The sequence below is a fragment of the Onychostruthus taczanowskii genome, unplaced genomic scaffold (assembly GCF_017590055.1).
Source record: "Onychostruthus taczanowskii isolate IOZ18803 unplaced genomic scaffold, ASM1759005v1 scaffold77, whole genome shotgun sequence".
Classification (NCBI taxonomy): domain Eukaryota; kingdom Metazoa; phylum Chordata; class Aves; order Passeriformes; family Passeridae; genus Onychostruthus; species Onychostruthus taczanowskii.
Genome location: NW_024505561.1, coordinates 972,055 through 991,127, shown reverse-complemented (window position 1 = coordinate 991,127; position 19,073 = coordinate 972,055). Strand labels below are relative to the sequence as shown.

The window sequence follows — 19,073 nt, the reverse complement described above, 5'->3', positions numbered from 1 at the left end:
GTATTATTGTTTCATGCTTCCAACGACAAAGAATTATCAGCTGAAAACTCAGGCAGGGACACACAAGAGAGAGCACTGCGGAAACAGATGCAGACCACATAGGAATACATTACAATCATAGTAAAGTTTGGAAAGGACCTTTAAAGGTCCTCTAAGTCCAATTCCCCTGTGACGAGCAGGGACATCTTCAACAATGACAGACGCCCAGCATTGCTCCTCCCGCCCCCGAGCACGCAGCAGATGCTCTTCTTCCATTAACTTCAGCTGAGGCTTCCCCCGCGCATTACGGTCCCAGCATCCCTTCTGTCCCAGCGCCTGGCCTCTCCATAACGCTTTGCACGCTCTTCATCTCCCAGGTGAAATCAGCCGGCCGCTGTCACCAGGAACAGCCGCTGGCAGGCAGAGCCGAGGCAGTGCTGCACCTGCCGCTGCTCCCGGGGACTGCCCCGCTCCCGCAGGTGCACCCTTGGCTTGGGGACATGGGGATGCGGGGAAAGATCTCCCCGTCATCCACCATCACACCCCCGGCCCCGAGCTCTGCAGTACTGACTTCCCACTTCTATTGAAAAGGGTGCAGAAGTTCAGACCTGGGATCCTGCCTACACCGACACAGCTTCCGTTCTTCACAGTAATTCCAAATTCCAGTACTGACTTCAGAAGGTAATTGCACATCTATTTTCATAAAGGTTTTATTCATTTAATAATTTATACTTCAAACATAGCTCAGCAGTCAGCCCTTTACTCTCAAAAGTACTTCTTACTGCTAGTACACTGTTTCCATGGAGACTTCCTTAGATATTCTGGGGTGAACACTCTTAATCTCTTATTTTCTTTTCATTTCAAAAATTAGGACAGACCTAGGCACTCCTGAAAGGCAGTAAAGGTTTAAGTTTCCATTAGTAACAACTCCCATGCATCTATTTTTACATTACTAGGAGCTACACGCTGCCAATGTTGAATAGGTGACCTACCTCACCATTAGGTCCCCCCCTGAACTGACACACTAAGGTGAAGAATTCATAGCAAGTCTCAAATTTAGAGCAAAACACAGTAACTAAGTATCAAAGAAAATTAATGCAGTCACCTTCATTTTCTTTAATACCATTCATACATTCAAGATTCAAGTGACTAGCTGTCTCTGTCTGCTTGACACAGATCCAAACTTTCCCACCTCCCAAGTGAACATGCAAGATATTAATGTAATTTTTTTTTAAGTGGCAAGGCTACGCAATCAATCTCTGATATTATCTTAACATGCACTGTAGTAGTTGTAGCAGCTGGTCTGGGGAAAACCAGAACACCAGTCTACCAAGTGGGATACCCTTGCTACACATGACCAAGAATTTAATCTAAAAATGCTAGCACTGATTTTTTCCTGCATTATAAACACACAAAATACAGCCACAGTTTTTTATTAAAAGGCTGCTGAACCTCCTGCCAAACCACATCATGAGCTCTTTTTATGGATCAGTCTGTATTTATCAGGACACAACTTCCATCAGTACAAAAACTTTATTAACTTGATAATGAAATTCACAATGCGAAGTCAATTGTAATGATCTCAATTATGGCAGTTGTGTAATGATGTTAATGGCTATATGTCTAATGCATATAGTTATTTGTTAACAAGTATTTCTCTGCTGTTAGAGGTATGAGATATCCAAAATGCCTCAGCTGCAGAAAAAAATCTTCAGGTGGAAATAAAGTGAATACCAAAGCCATCCACCACACAAAGTTTCATGAACACTGTTACCCTTGAACTACTTGTGAAGCATACTTCAAGTTTATTTCTCATTTTGTATTAAACAGCAAAATGAAACCAGTAGCTGGAAAAAGTAAGGCCAGGGTCCTCATTAAAGAAAAAAAAAAAATAGCGTGCTTACGGAGATACACAGATAGCACAAATTTTCCTACCACATTTTACTGCCACACAGAAGACGTATTTTTTTTCTTAAAGACACAAATCCTTTCACAAACTGAAACCAAACTGATCCCCACTAATGAGCTGACTAGTCAGCTCAGAAAATGGGTGTGTTTTTCCCGTTTTCTCAACAGCATTAACACATATTTCATGGAAGCTATATATTACATGTGAGCAGCTTTGGAGTCCACTGTAGGAACAAGAATTAATCAGTGCAGCATGGAAATACTTTGAGATGTTAGTCTGCTGTTGTCCACCGGCTGTTCTGGAGTTCTGTGCAGATAATACAAGCATGTAAGTTCATTCTTAGTACTACCTGGTTTCAATAAAATTTATCAACAATTAATATTAATAGAAATATTATTAAAAATAGGAAAAAGTTATCACAGAGCATACTTGAAAATAATGTTATAGGCTTAGAAGAAAAGCTAGGGGAGTTCTCCAGTAAATACTGTATCTATAACTATATTCCAGCCTTGTCTTCAAGTGCAGCTCTTAGATTACTTGAATATAAAGAAATTAGTTCAAAAATCTTAATTTAAAAAGAAAAATAGAAGTCAGGGTAAGTATTGAACTGATAACTTTTTTTTTGCTTCACCTTGCTAGTATATTGTAAGATGAATGCAATATGATGAAATATTGCTAGGGTAGTATAATGCTATACAGCAATCAAAATGGACATAAAAATTCTGATCAGTAGGGCTAATTTTTGTTCATTTTCTCCAGAAGGAAATAAAAATTAAGGGTCTTGTGTTTGCACATTATAAAGACTCCTCAAATCCTTTCCCCCCTTTTTTCAGCCCCAAACAGAATTTCTTTAGCGTATAACATTCAACCGTACAGAAAGAAAATGCTACGTCCAGACTGCACTTGCATGTAACTTTGGGTCACATATGATTTCATTCACTGTGTCTTCTCATCTGCTCTTTACCTCACTGTGCTTTGGAGGGCCATGCTGTACCTGCAAGGCTGCATTCCCTGTGATTGTCCTGCAGTGCTGCTTCTACCATAAATTACAGAAGTTTCAAGAACAAAACATGGTAATAACAATCCAGATGAAAAACGAGGCAGAATACTGTAACAGAGTACCTACACTAATTCAGGATGGCATAATACAAATATTTAATCAAAAACAGACAGACTGTAGTGAACAGCAGTAGTGAACAACAACAACAAAATCTACATTTTACTTTTCTTTAGAACATGGAAAACCTGTGGAGTCATGTTCCATCTCTCCAGTCATATTTTTGGAAGAGGTCATCAGAGACATTTCTAGTCCCATGTCTACACATTTATCTAAGACTTTCTCCAGACTTCTAGGACTAACATTTTTCACAACCTTTTTCATCCTCTTCAAGTTTTGTTGTTTATTAAATGTTCCTGCAATGACTGAAAAGACAGCTAAAAGTAGCACCTGATCTTCTGTTAGAAGTTGTCATCTTGTTTTATCAAGTACCAGTGGCAACCAAATCCTTTATTTCCACACCCAAACAAAAGAACTTTCCCTTTTAGGTATATAAACACTTGAGCAAGTCTCAATTTAAAGTCTGTCTACATGCTCATCTCTGCCTCTTTTGCAGAAATGGACTGATTATTTTCTCCCTCCTTTTTCTTGGTCAGAATGGCTGTAATTTCTTCTGCCTGTATAATCCAGCAATATGGAGGAGGAATGCTGGCAGCTATGCCGTTTTAATAATATTGCTACTGATTATGAACTGGCATTTTGAAAAGGAGCCCTTTTATAATTTAACTTAAGCTAGACTGCAATAGTGGAGTTTATGCTTATCTAAGAACTAAAAAGGGGATATTTACCTAGTGGCATAAAATTCAAGTTGCAAGTGTTTGGCTATTTACTAGGTTCCTAATTCCAATTTTCCTTTTACACTTCTAACTAGTTTGGTACAGCTAGAACTGAACTAACTTGTTTCAGCAGTATGAATTGTGATAGCTGCAAAGCATTGGAGCCACCAACTGTTCAAACATGGCAACAGCTACCCAACTTCTATTCCAGAATAGTAAATACAAAACACATCATGCTAAGGTTTGGGATCACTGAGTTTCCTTCATTACTTAAGACACAAAATCATATTTATCCCATTAAAATTATGAAAACTTTGTATTTCATAAAAAGGTTACCTATCTCAAATTATTATATTGCCATCTCTAAAGATATGACATTTAGCTAATACCCTATAAGCTCTTCCAGTTCTCCTTTCAATTAGACACCCAAATGAAAGACAGTTACATATAACTAAGCAGATGCATTTCCTCACACACTAGATCATAAGAAGTTCACACAAGCCTTTCATAATGGATTTTATACATTTGCTACTGCAAACCATTATATCCAGAATTTTAAAACACTTAAAGGTAATTATTATATTAAATCAGCAAAATGAATGCAGAGTTACCTCAGTTACTTCAGAGCACACTCTTAAAAGTGTTCTGCTAAAAGAATAACTTGATGTTTTTGAAGTTTATCTTGAACTTTTGTCTTCAAATACACATATGTTTTAATTCCCTCTAATTTCCTTACAGTGCCTACTTTGATTATAAATTTCTGTAATTGAGCCTTACCAACTCAGTTAAGGCAGCCAAATGTCTCAGTTTTCCCAAGCTCTGACATTCTGTGGAGTTGAACACAGTATTTGCAAGATTGCTGATGACACCAAAGTGGGACACTCTAGAGAGTGGTGTTGAGTCTCTAGAGAAACAAGAGACCTTGCAGAAGGATGTTGATAGACTGGAGCATTGGATAATCATCAATGAGATGAAATTTAACAAGTCCAAATACCAAATTCTGCATCCAGGACAAATGGGGAGGAGTGGCTGGAGAGCAGCCCTGTAGAAAAAGGGGTCTGATGTTGCTGGTTGTCAGCAGGACCGGTGTGAGTCAGCCTTGTGTCCTGGCATCCAAGAGGTCAAACCACACCCTGGGGTGCATCAAACGCAGCATGACCTACCTGTCAAGAGAGGGGCTTAAGCCTCTGTATTCAGCAGTGGTGTGGCCTCACCCTGACTGCTGTATGCAGTGCTGGGTCCACAATTTAAGAAGGATATTGAGGTCCTTGTATGTGTCCAGAGGAGAGCATCCAAGCTGGTGAAGGGCTGGAAGGGATGTTCTGTGAGGAGTGACTAAGGATTTTGTTGTTTAGTTTGGAAAGAAGGAGACTGAGGAACAACCACATCATGCTCTACAGCTTCCTGAGGAGAAGTGAAAAGAGAGGTGCTGATCTCTTCTGAGATCAGTCATAGGAGATGTAGGAACAGTTCAGAGCTGCATCAGGGAATAATTTCTTTACTGAGAAAGTGGTCAAACTCTGAAACAGGCTTCCTGAAGAGGTGGTCAATGCTTTGAGCCTGACAATATTTAAGAGGCACCTGGGACAGTGCCCCGCGGAATATGCTTTAATTTTTTGAAGTGGTCAAGGCAGTTGGATTAGATGATTGTTGAAGGTCCCTTCCAACTGAATTATTCCATTTTTACCTGAGTTCAATCAGCACAAGATAAGGAACACCTGAAAATAAGTACAACAAAGTTTGAGAATTTTAACCAGTAGGCAACAATATATAGTGCTAATTTCAGTTTGCAAGGCATCTTGGAACAAGATGAGTTTATATTACACTACTGCAGTCTCCAGGTAGAAGACAGAACAAGAAAGCTACAAGGTAAGTCAACTGCACAACTATGAGTTCAACTATGAGAAACCCAGAACTTAGATCAGTTTTACTTTATCTTAATGCAATGTTGCACTCATTACTACAAAATAATAGCCCAAGCATTTTAAAAAGTATATATACTGAGGCAGACTCCACAGCAACTATCTTACTAAATCAACTAGAAGAAGTTTATTATTATAGGGAAACAAGAAGCAGCTATGAAGAAAGAACAATTCCTCAAGTTTGAAGGAAGTAGAAAAAGCTCCTGGTTTGTCTATAACCCATTTCTTAGGCCCTTCAAGGACAAAGAGGAAATGTCATTTGGGAGCATAGTTACTTTTTTTGACCTTGTATGCTTAAGGAAAGGCTAGCTCTAAAAGCAAGTCAGAGGAAATCAGAAAAATTGCTAATATCTGTAGTTTTACCAAAAGCTTCCCCAAAATGCTCCCTGGAATCCACAATACTTACTAAAATTCTGACTAAAATACAACAAGTTTAAACTAACATAGTCATATTTCTAAACAATTATATAAAAGGTCAATTATCTACATACAAAGATAAACTTTTTTAGAAAACTTTTAAACAAAGTTTAGGAAGAGTGCTGAAAAAGCTGCACTTCAGACTTGGCAGATCTTAAAGGAGCCTGAAAACTCCTAGCAAAAGACAAACATAGCCCTGATACTAGAACTGACCAATCAGATGAATCAATATTATAAATGTCTATAACCTTACCACATATGTGCAATTTCCCACCTATCAATCAGGAGCACACCAGAGATCCAGACACCAAGGAAGTCTGATTTTGTTGGGGCCATAAAAAGCCAATCAGTGAAGATGTTCCAAGTGAGTAAAATAGAGATAAATCTCTAGTTAGTGAAAAGACTAGCGGAGCAGAGAGATGCAGCTCTGACAGGGTGTTAAAATACTGATTAACATACCAGTTCTACAAGTTACAGCTAACACATGAAAGAACACCACTTGCCCTGCCTTGCCAGTCAAACACATGCTGGTGTTGCTGCCCTATGGAAACAGCACTGGTCTCTTGAGCACACTGCACAACAGCTCAAGTTGTAGCATCATGTATTTTATCAAGTGCTGGTAAGAAAACCTCCCACTCTGACTGTTCACAGGCTCCACCAGTCACACTCCCCAAGGCCTGACTTCCACTGCTGGGACTGAAGCCCCTTCCCAGCAGGCGGCTCCAATGACCTGCTGGGAGTCCTGCTTGGCTCCCCGCTCACCCCACTCCCAGTCAGACCAGATTACCCACAGCAAGGTCTCAGATGCAGGAATCTATTTATTCCCAGTGCATTTCCACAGACACAGCCCAAGCTGGTGCCTCTGAGGAAGAACCCCTCACTAAGGAAGCCCTGGGCTTTTATGCCTGCAGTCTCCTCCTGCTCCTGCCCCCTCTCTGTGTTCATCCACCTCATTGGGTTGCCAGTCTTCATCTCCTTCGTTATCCAAACGGTTGGCAACTCCCAGCTCCTGCTGTGTCTTTCAGTGCCCATTCACCTGGCTGGCAGCATCCACCTTCATGCACTTTGTTACCCCAAAGGACGGCAGCTCCTGGCTTCTTGTCCTGGGCTCCCACTCGGAGCTCAACACCCATCTCAATGTGCAGCTTTCAAGCCCAGCTACCTGCACGAGGTGTATTCCTCAGCAGTGCCACCTTCACACCAAAACCAGACATCCACGAACAAGACATTCAAAGCAACTTGGGAGTGCAGGAGATGTAAAAAAGATCTCATGTTCATGCAAGGGACCGATTTTACCACACCACCAAGGACCACTTAATCCCAAGGAATGCTTCTGAGCAGCCAGATGGGCAAGACATACACCTGCATAATTTTATAAAATCTGGATCTAGGTTTTGTTTTGTGCTTTATAAGAACTCCCCAAAAGATCATTAGGAAACTAATTTACCCATTTATTGCTTGGATTCTTCAGCCAAGGCTCCCTTTAGGTTACAAACGGAAGTCTCAGTTTATCACTAGCAGAACTCTGAAATACTTAGTCCATGTTTTATGAATATGGATAATTCCTTTAATTTTTCTTGAATTCTAGACAGTCTTTTTGCTTCTGCTATGTCTGTAAAAACATGCTTACATTCCTGTTGGATCCCCACACTTCTTATAAAATAATATAAGGTAGAATGCAACCTAATTTTAATGTCCTAGACATCAGATTTCTAGAAGTAGGTGATCCCTAACATCCTATAGCTTTCCCCTCCCCAAAGGAGAACAGGCCTACAAATCTGTACACTTTAGACCGAGCTCTTAATTTAGCACTAGAGAGGCACTTAGCAAGTGAACTATATATGCACAGATGGAGCAAATAATTTTCAAGTTAAACTCCACATGGTTGCAGATACCAGAATGTGGCTCCCAGCTGTCAATACTGAATACCTCAGTATGTACAACACTTTTGGCAGCTCCCATAAACTATTTTCTCAGGTAACCACTTGTATGTCAGAGTATGAAGTATGTCTGTCATGGCCAATGATGGTGCTTAAGTTTGGATGGGAATTTTCTCAGTAGATGAAGGATAGAGCTGAAATTACAGGTTAAGTCCAGACAAGCTATTTTGACAACTGCTACATGAAAGTAACCCAGATAAACATGCAATCAGTGCAAGAAGGCTTACTTTTTGATACACTAGGGTATATTGCCAGGAAAAAACTTCATGATTTGAGGAAGAAAAAAAAGTAGTGTTAATACAAGAGTACCATCATCTTCAGACAGAACCCAGGACAGTCTTTGAATACTCCATCACAAAATACTGAAGAAAGGATTCACCAAAGCTCTGATTACTTTTTTAACCACTCTTCATTCTCACAGTGAAAATTTATTAAAAGTTTCTGATTTTCACAAAAAAAGAAAAGCACAATTTGAAAACCACCAGTTTGAAGCAGTGACCTATATTCTACTCTCTGTAATAAAGAAACTCATGTTACAATGAAGAGGAACTCTTCATTTACCCTATTAATGAAATAGCTCAAAATTCTGACACTCCCATATTTTCTCTTATAAATGCAGAAAAAAACCTTCCCCACAAAACTACTAAGCCTCCCTATGTGAAATACATCACCACAGCAGAATGGACTACCTCAACAAAGTCAAAATACTCTTGGGCACACTCAAGAGCTGTGTTAGAATTAAGACAAGAAATGAGAGCAGTCTACCAGTAAAGCGAAGTTCTGCAGGCTTTTTTTTTTTTTAACCACTCTTACCTCTGGAAAGCAAATCAGCCAGCCACCCCAAAAACAAACAAACAAACAAACAAACCTACCACAAAAAAAAACAACCAACCAAACAAAAACAAAACAAAAAACCCCCGCAACACAAAAAAACCCCCACAAACTCCAAAACATCAAACACACCTACCGGACAAAAAGCAGGAAAATGTATTTCACTCTTAGAATGAAAATTAGTTTGCAATAAATACAACTATTGCAGTATTATGAACCCAAGAATAGCAAAACACTATTTATCACTCCAAGCATAGTTTACCTAGACTTTCTAGACTTTCTTGGAGAGATCATAGTTCTAGTCTCCCCAACAGACAAGGTTCTTTTCCAGCAATTATTTTTCTCCCTTTCCTCCCCTAGTCTATCCTTATGTTTTAACCTCCATCCTCCCCAACCTCCCATTTAGAAACACATTAGTCTAATGAAAATATGGTATGTGTTTTCTTTTCCAAATTTCAAGCACAGTAAATATTTCAATTCATAACTGCATCTTTCTACTGACTGTGTGTTTAATTACTGGCTGAATTTAATAAACAAACCTTCAAAAGGGACAAAAATAACTTTGAATAGTAGATACCAACACGTGAACACCTGTTGTCAAAGTGATCTATACAATCTTTGGACGTGAGTTGCTAGGAAATAAAGGTAAAAACAATCATCCTCATTCAGAATACAGCTTCAAACAGGAGCTGACTCAGACCTGGCCAGACAAAGAACATGCTCACTTCCGTTTGCACTGATCTCCGTGGATAACCCATATTACAGACTGCTCATGCCATCTGCCTGAGCAAAACCTTTCACTATACTGGCTAGACTAGCCTCTCAAATGCTGCCTGCTAGGATCTATTCATAACTCAACCATTTTGATTTAAGCTGGGATTGGTGAATTTCTTGAAAACATGTGAATGGGGAGAACTGGAAAGAACTACTTCCTCAGCCACCCAGTAACTAAAGGACAGTGACCAAGCCCAATTTCTTTTTTAGCATCTCTAGTTCTGTTTTTTTCCCAAAGTCTGAGGTATTCCATACTTCTTGGCTGACCATTGAAAATACTCCAAGAACCTATGGTAGGATTGTTAATCAACCACAAAATACTCTATGTTCATTCTCATAACTGTGTAAGTAAGCATCTTTGGGCTTTCCAACACCTAATCAGTTCTTTCAGCATACTCACCTGCACACATATCCAGTCCAATACATCCAGAAGCACCACATATCCGTTAATGCAAGATTAGAGCTAAAACTCTACCAAAAGATGCTGACAATGAGTAAAATTTGGTGCCATACAGAAGATGTAAAACCAGCTGTGGGACCTTCAGATTGGAACTAAATCATGAACTGAGCAGTTCAGAGGCTACAACTTTCTCATGGAAGTGAACCACCCTGCGCAGTATTATACTGCAAAATTTCCCTGTGATGGCTGAAAAGGGAGCACTTCTTAACACAAAATCCTCCACAAACCTTGAGAACATAAGCACAATATAATTTCAAAGATATCTGTGATTTACAGTGCATTATTTTGATACAAAGATGTATAGTAATGATTTGCTTTTATGCTTCATCTGATAACACTGATGCACAAAAGTACATCCCAGAACAATAGTATGTCACGTACTAAATTACATTCTCTCAAAAATTATTTAATATACCACAACTAGACACCTTCACCCCACTTGGAGTAATTCCAATCATAAAATCTAGGTATAATTTACTGTTCAATCAACCAGTTTTCAAAATCTTTTACTAGGTAAGAATTAAGATATTACCTAAATTAACACACTATTAGCAGAGCTTATTGCACATACTGACACTCGTTTTTGCAGGCAAGAAAGTTGCTCCTAAGACATTCTTGTTTCATTATAACACCTTTTATCAAATTCCAAAAAAAATTATCAGCCACCTAGTAGTGCCAAGTTCTCAAGTTTGTCTGGAAAATGAGGTACGTAAAAGAAGTTTTTCAAGACATGTTTTGGTCTTTGAAAAACTACTAGGAAAACTTAAAAAAAAAAATAAAACCAAGTGGAACTCAGTTTTACTTGTGTTTAACACAGGTATCTTTTATTTCCAACTATTACAGTAATATTCAGTGTTATTTCCCACATAAAACATGGGCTTTTGCCAAAGTAGTATGGAGTGAGAAAATAAAATGACATATATATATCTCTCTCTCAAAAAAACTAACTAGTGACTCAGTACTTCCTAAGTGCTTATATTTTACATCTCTGTAGAGGACAGTTAAAGAATGACAGAAGTAACTTGAAAAATGCCAGTCCTCTACAACAGTAGAAGCAGCTTTCTCTCTGCATCAAGTACAATAAGCAGGAACTAGTTAATTTATTCTGCAGCAGGAAAAAGGACTGCCATAAATACAATTAAAAGATATGGGTATCTGGAATCTTTTAAAGATTCTATAGCATGTCACCCAAGGGATTTCTTATTGTTGTGCATCTTACCCATTGTTAAATTCCTGATCATTTCTGTCCCAACTGCTGACATGTCCCACAGCAGGACAGTTGCTCTAACATTCTCGTCGGTCACAGCAGCATACAAAGCATACAAAACAGAGATTAAGCAATCCAAGTCATGCTACTCTTCTGCCTTAACTGAGCTTTCTACTCCTTACCATCCATTCAGGTTTTTCATCTTACCTTCCTTTACTTGCATCCTTTATCACCGTCCACCTCCCAGGGAGTATCACACTATTTCCAAGAGGAAATAGGCCTGCATTTTTCTATTAAAAGTGGGGCATGACCAGCTATCACTTACCTCTAGGTCAGATTCCCCCAAGACACTTCTAAAACACTAGAGATGTATTCTGCACTGACTACAATATAGATTATTTGTATAATAATCTTAAGCATTCACCACAGACTGGTTTTTCTTTTCAACTGCCCCATTCATTCAAGCATTGATAGCCAGGCATTAATTAGCTGGGTCAGTCAACAGTAACCAAAACCAGTCTGAATCCCAGATACTACCAAACACCAATCATCCCAAGCATTTCTTCACTTCGAAGTCTCAGCTTGCTGTTTACAAAACTTGTGTCAAAATTGTTCCATGCAAAGCATGTTGGCTACATGTAAAAGCCATTTTTAAAACTTTTTTTAACTAGGGAAGATTGCTTCCCTCAGCTAAAGTGGATGTCTGAACCTGCTACAAACTTGTAATGCTCAAAGGAATCGGTCCTTCAAGTGCTAATCTCCTTGAGTCATAAAATGCCGCTGAAGGCTACCTAAGTCAAAGTCACAACTATTTGCATTTACAGCTTTGTCTGTAGCTTGTTACCAATGTGAAGAACCTGACTCACTCTCAGAGCCTGAAATTATTTTTTAGTAATAAAGATTTTTGATCAAGCATTTTATGTACGGGCATTGGCATTTAACACTAGAATAATGCACATCATGTCATCCTAAGCAAACTAAGTGTAATAAAGAAACCCCAACATCCCACCCCATACTAATAAAAACACCCAAAACCCAACACCTGACCCCAAATTCATAAAATTGCTCACCCATTTAAAAGGGGAACTGGGCAAAATTTTGTTTAACAGTAAGAATGAAACGCTACAATGGCTTTAGTAGTTTTGTCTTCTTTACAGCAATGAAAAAATCCAGAATAAGAGTAATAAAGCGAAACTCTCAGTCTCTACCTACTAGTCAGTTCTCCCACCAAGAACACAACTGGCTGTAGTATTAAAGTCTTGTATTATTCTATTGGAATGAATGTATGCAGTATTTTTTGTTTGTCCTGTTCCAAACTGCATTCAGTTTCAGAACGTGTAGCATGCAACAATGGCAGGGTGGGAACACATGCATATCAGATTCCAGACTACTCCCATGCACATTAACAGGTACCTGCTTCAACGCTTCTTTTGCTGTATCATTACAGATGCTACACAGATACAAGAGGCACATTCACAGCAGATACCTATCAAAAGAATAGATGTAATAAATGGAGAATTCTAACAGTATGCATTTATTTTCCTCCAGTATTTTTTCCTTTAGAAATCACCGAAAAATAGGAACAGGAAAGGAAATTGCCAGAAACTGGCTCTTCGAGAACTGCAGATTTTATTGCAAGGTTTCTATGAAGAATCATAACATGATGCAGTCCACTCCTTCCTATTCTGGATCTGTGTTTCATATACTCAATGGTATTAGCCTATTCACATGAAGCTAGCAGGACCAAAGAGAGAAAAGGCTTCAGGGAATGAATTCTATGATTGGGGGACAATAGGGAAAAGTGGTATGGAAACAAATTCCAATAATCCCAGATTTAAAGAAAGCTGTCTTAACCAAGACTTTGTACACAAGACTACTTATGAACTACACATATACAAGTGACATACTGTAGAACATTGAGCATTGCATTAATTTTCTATGGTAGAAAGTCAGCTATGCCAGAGAAATCCAACTCTGCAGCACCACAACAGCAGGGGAGACTCCCTTTTAGTCCTATTCATTTAATGTCTTATGAATGAGCTCAAAATGTCTATGCCAGTCATCTCACTAGTCAATTTTGATATTCAAATGTCAGCATAAGAAAGTCAATTCTAAAGAACTGAGCTGTTTTTTTCAGTATCACCCAGTGACAAATTAGGTGAAAAATGTTTCATTTCCCAGCATGCTTTCAGATACAGAGTACACAGAACTTTCTATGGTTAACAGAAAAGGCTTTTCTTATAAGGCCAACTGTGCTATACTAGGACTACAGGAAGTGTTAACACTGCTTGGAATTTTTTTTACTTTTGTTGAGAAAGACAGTGTAAGCTATGCTCTTCCTGCATATACACTCTGAAAAAATAACTCCATTTTAGACAATTCCTAAAAATCCACGCAGGCTTATCTTCATTAGACCGATCTTCCAGAAGTTTGTATGGTTCAGAAATAACTTCTCACACATGTGACATTTTCAACAGAAAAGCTGAATAAATCTGCAGAAAATGCCTCTTTATATTTTTGCAGGATTTTAGAACTGGCACTTGTTTCAGCCATCTAACCACTCCTCTCTAGTCACATCTTCTACATGAATATTGAAGACAAGGATTAACTTAATGCAGTAAAACCAGCTGAACTTAACAGCATTACTTCTCTCTCTAGTCTCCTGTCAACTACTTGTGTCAGCTACACTGAAACAAATATACAGAGCTGATGATTATTTATGAGGAACCATTCAAATGACTGAAAAGTCCCATTTACACAGAACTTAAGGTAACACAGGACTGGATTTACTTATTACATATCAATGAGAACACTAACTTGAAGTGTAAAAGTATAAACAGAGTATTAAGGTGTTTTCCAAAACGAACATATGACTAACTTGAAGCTTTCAAGTTCTAAAACTACTAAGTCAATGCTGTATTGAAGTCATGCAAGTAAGACTAGTATTAGAAAGGCAGTGTCATAACTTGACTAAAGCAGAGCTTACTACATCTTGAAGATGCATAAGTTTCAAAATCATTTCTCATAGCTGCACCATGCCAAAGTATTTTTTTGTTGTCCAAGCATGAATTAATTTAAGACTGGAAGACAAAAAATTTTCACAAAGTGATCATTTTCATGTCAAGGTATTAAAACTAGGTACACTGCAACACACTCAATGGACAAGTCTCCACTGACATAAAACTTCCTTGTGCAAATACTTTATTTTAAAAGGCTTCATTGTCCAGCTAATAAACACCTTCACAGATTTCAAACCTTGATACTTACATGGTGGTATAAACATGATCACATATTAAAACATTTTCATTTTTAAGAATACTGCTTTCACACTTTAAGGAGTTAAACCTTAAATCACCAGATTACTGCAGAAACTGAGCATCCAGAAATCAGGACAAGACACACACCTCATCTGCTGACTCCACATACACAAGCTTCCTCTAATCAGCAAGACTGAGAATTTTAAACTTGGAATAGGGTATTTGGGGCAAGAAACCTATCTGAGCAATTACTTCCTGAATAGATAGACATGAAAAGCAGTGGAAACTGAGCAGCATGCACAAGTCCAAAGTGGTTTGGTTACTTCAGAAAGAAGTAATGATGTCAAAGGCATCTATGTATTTTCAACTTCTTGCTAGAGGACAGAGTAATATGGAAAGACAGCACTGCAATACCCGGTGTTCAACACTTTAGGAACGACCCATTTAGCTTCATATTCCATTTGAATTTGAAGTAAGAAGAGCAAGGGCAGCCTTGACCCATATTTTCCCACCACAAAAGGACTCTATTCTACTTTAAAGTACTATATAGGGCCTGGGAGCTTAAGGCAGCAAAGTAAGTCATTTGAATTTATAGCATTAGTCCCCTGTAAGCTTGTTTGAGAACTAAACCCATCAACATTGGAACTACAAGTGCAGTTTACTACTATGCAGCTCATTTACCAATTCAAGATATGTTGAATGCTCCACATCCAGATTTTAGTGAGTCTTAGAGAGCCAGTTACATCTTTCCCAAACAACCCATCTCAGCTTCTTTGAAGCAGTTATTCGGGTGAGTTTCCTTCAGGTAAGCTCTTCAGGAAGCTCAAGAGATGCTTTATTTCATTGCTGTGTGTCACACAGTAAGTGATTCACTAAGAAGGCTACAAGCTGACCACTGTTACACTCACCAATGTGGACACCCCAAGATAAATGGACACGTATTAAGATTCCATAGGTGATGAATGATTAAAGCTCTGCCTGTAAGCTCATTTGTTGCTCTTATATTTGACAAGTTCTGGATGGAAAAACTTAGGCTAAAAATGCACCCCATTATCATTTAGAAAATGCAGAGTTTCAATATAGTAAGAAGCATTACAAAAGGAAGCTGCTGAATCCTTCATGTAATTTGCATTCTCAAAGCAAGCTTATCCTGAAAAAGTCTGAACTTCCATCCAGATTTTTTGAAACTCAAGATCCATTTCTTCCCAACAAATTAACGAAGAAACTGCAAACAAAAATCCACCTCAGTTTAATAGAAAAGCAATTATATAAACTTTGAAAAAAAAAAAAAACAACAAAACAAACATTCAAAAATTTCAGCAAATACATACTGTCAGTAACAAATCCAATACATACAAACAAGAAGCCAAATACAAAAAAAATCCGTCTGGTTACAGCGAATTACATGACATTTTTTTCAAAAAAAACCCCTTAGAAATTAAAAATTTCATGGATCAGTGAAGGAGAAATTCCTTAAAGCTACAAGGGTGTTTCAGCCTCTATCCCCACCAACCTCAACAGGCCGGGACAAGTGCAATACCACAGACACACACAGCATTGCAACTGATCCCAACCTGTGTAGAAAGGGGTATAATTTTTCCACACTCACTGACTGACTTGTCACTGCCACAGTCAGTTTTGCATGGATTTGCACAGCAGAGTATCATACAGCTGGATGCAAACCTGCAAAACTAACCAGAGAACAGTGTTCAATAAACAACAAATAAATTGTAAGACATACTTAACGTGTAGTTCTACAGCTAGCAGTACTTTAAGTGCTTATAATGCAGTAGATTAGTGAACACTACCTGCACTATAAGCACTTTAGTGCTACAAGAGCTGTCATTCACTAGACTGCTGTTAAAATAAGGAAGGCCACAAAATATCCCATAACCAGCAGAAAGCATTCAAGTCCTTGATGTAGATTATAACAGGCCACCATCAGCTTTGCATAGATTTGCACAACCACTCTCTTCTTGTAGTGCAACTATGCAAAACTAACAGAAGTCTGCAGAGCAGAAAACTACTGGAACATCTACAGTCTTAACCTGAGTGACTGGATGAAGACATAACTTCTTATGCCAGAAGGAGCACTTAGGGCAGTAGATGCTAATCTACTTCACTATCTGCACTAGATGCACCTTAGTACAAAAAGCACTTGACACCACCACACTGTACCTTTCCATTCTCTGAAGTCCTGCAAGATCTCCTGAGGCAGTTGTCAACATAATGCTACAAGTGCCTTCACTGCAGTAGGTTCTATATATCACTACCTGCACTGTAAGCACTTTGACATTACTCTGACGCAAACAGCGTTTTTTCAGTAATTCAAGATATGTTGTCTACCTCGTACCTGCTGAAAGAAAAGAACAAAGTGAGTATTTGATCAGGTTTCAAATTACAAGCTTTGGAACAAATATTCACATTTCTGGGCTAAAGATCTCCCTCAGAGTAAACTGAAGCAACCATCAGACCAATCCAGGACACTCCCACGCAATACTAAGCAGTATCATGAAAATTAAATAAATGCTTCTCTAACAACAATTTGAAGAATTAAAAATACCTGACTTTTCAAAGGCAAACCTGAATTTGGAGATGAGCTCCAGCCAAATCTCTTTAATTAAAGAAGTTTACACCCAAATTCCAGAAAACCAGGAATTTAAAAACTAGATTCAATATATCCTACCACTGGCTTTCTGATGTCCAGAAACCACCTTATGACGTGGCAGGTATTTTTCTAAGTTTTCCAATCACTCATTTTGCTGTCCAGTTAAGAATATTTGCTGCTACTGCCACAGACATCCTGTCTCAAATTACAATTTCTACCATGGCATTTAGATTAGTCTATCTAGCACCAAAAAGCAGGTTCTAATGGCATCTGTAAAATATATTACCACAACAAACTTACAACATATTAGACTTGAGGTTCAGTAATGCAGGACAGTACTATACTCGAAATTTGAGAACATATTTAATTCCTTCTTTAACACGAACATAGACTTGAAGGAACACGTAAATATAATGTCTCACTTACATGATACTTACAGCCAATTTAACATGCTTTAAAACTACAATAAAACTAGCTTCTGTTAGACTGAGTTAAAAAAAAAAATAGGAGCTTAGTTAAAATAAAGAAGCAAAATCAAAGATACCAAATCTAAAGATTTTTTTAACTTTCTCCCTGTCAAACTGCTTTAGTCAAACAAATGATTGCTTGGGAAACTTAAATTATTCTGCTCTAAATGAGTGAAATCATGGACTGCTACACATGCATCCAATCCCAAGGAACTATTTGGAATTTAGTGGTCCTAACTGAAGTCTAAGCCTGAGCCTCAAAATAACTGCTTCTGCCCCATACGTAAAAAAAAAATTATTAAAAAATAAAAACTTACCATCACCCGTTGAAACTAACTTCCTCTGCAAACACACCGCTGCAACATCCACAGAAAGCTTCATTACGTCCAGCTGCATGCGGGGATACTGCGAAAAAAACCACCCAGTTACTTGCATTTTGTGGCTGAGGAATGAACAAAGTCACCGAGGAACTTGCCAAACCCAGCGCTCCCCATCCCCAATCCACCCCTCGCGGGAGGGCGCGAAACGCTCCGTATCCCCTCGGGCGGCCATGAACCGCCCGTGCGACAGACCGCACGCGGGCTCACACTTGTCCCCGGTGAGTGGATCCCCTGTGCGCCCAGGCAGGATCGCGCCCACGCTGCCGGCCGTGCCGTGGGCCCGAGCCGGGCCGGGGCCGGGCCCGCTCCCGCACCGCGCAGCACGTGCTCGCCGAGAACACAGGGCCGGCCGCCAGGGGGCGCCGCCGCCGGCAGCGCGGAGGTCACAGCCCGGCTACAGCGTGACGCCCCCCCCGCGCGCCCGCCCGGGCCCCGCAGCCCGGGCGGACGCGAAAGGGTCGGGCCCGCCCGCGCCCGGGGGCCGCCCGGGCCGGGAAGGGGCCGTGGCGGGGGGAGGGGAAGCGGCTCCCCGGGCCGCCGCTGCCCACACGCGGCTCCGGGCCTAACAGGGAACAATCGGCCTCAGCACGCAGCCGCCGCCATGTCCCCCGCCTCCTCCCCCTTCCCAGCAACATGGCGCCGCCGAGGGCCCGCAGCTGCCGCCGCCGCGCCGATTTCGTAATGAAGCTCGCGGCTCCCGAGCGGCGGCGCGGGGCGCGCCCGCTGTCCCCCGTCCGCCTGCCCGGGACAAGCGGGAGGTCCCACACGCCTCTTTTACCGCCGCTGCCGTTCCCGAGCTGGGCGTGGGCGGCGAGCGGAGCCCCCGCGCCGCCGCCGCGGCCTCTGCCCCACGTGCGGCTTTGTTCTGGCGCCGCCAGCTCCCCCCCGCAGCCGCGCCGGGCACGGCGCAAACTTTCCCGGACGGGCCTTCCCCCCGCGGGCCGCGGGGGCAGAACCCCCGCCCGCGCCCACCCCCGGCCGCCACTGCCATTGTGCCGCGCACGCCGCCCTGCCCTGCCCGTCCCGGGGGCTCGGCCGCTCCCAACGCCCCCCTGGCCCGGCGAGGCGCCCCGGGCCCGGAGCGCGGCG

General features: G+C 40.5%; 1 protein-coding gene across 1 annotated transcript; it reads right to left on the bottom strand.

The window, feature by feature from the left end:
• Window positions 1-18,546: 18,546 nt before the first annotated feature.
• Window positions 18,547-18,975, bottom strand: LOC121345993 (spidroin-1-like). Its single transcript, XM_041423388.1, has one exon. The coding sequence runs from the start codon at window positions 18,973-18,975 to the stop codon at window positions 18,547-18,549; it is 429 nt and encodes a 142-aa protein (XP_041279322.1).
• Between the last annotated feature and the right edge of the window lie 98 nt (window positions 18,976-19,073).

Excerpts from the sequence above, each read along its gene's own strand:
- LOC121345993 (XM_041423388.1), bottom strand. The coding sequence starts at position 18,975 with ATGGCAGTGGCGGCCGGGGGTGGGCGCGGGCGGGGGTTCTGCCCCCGC.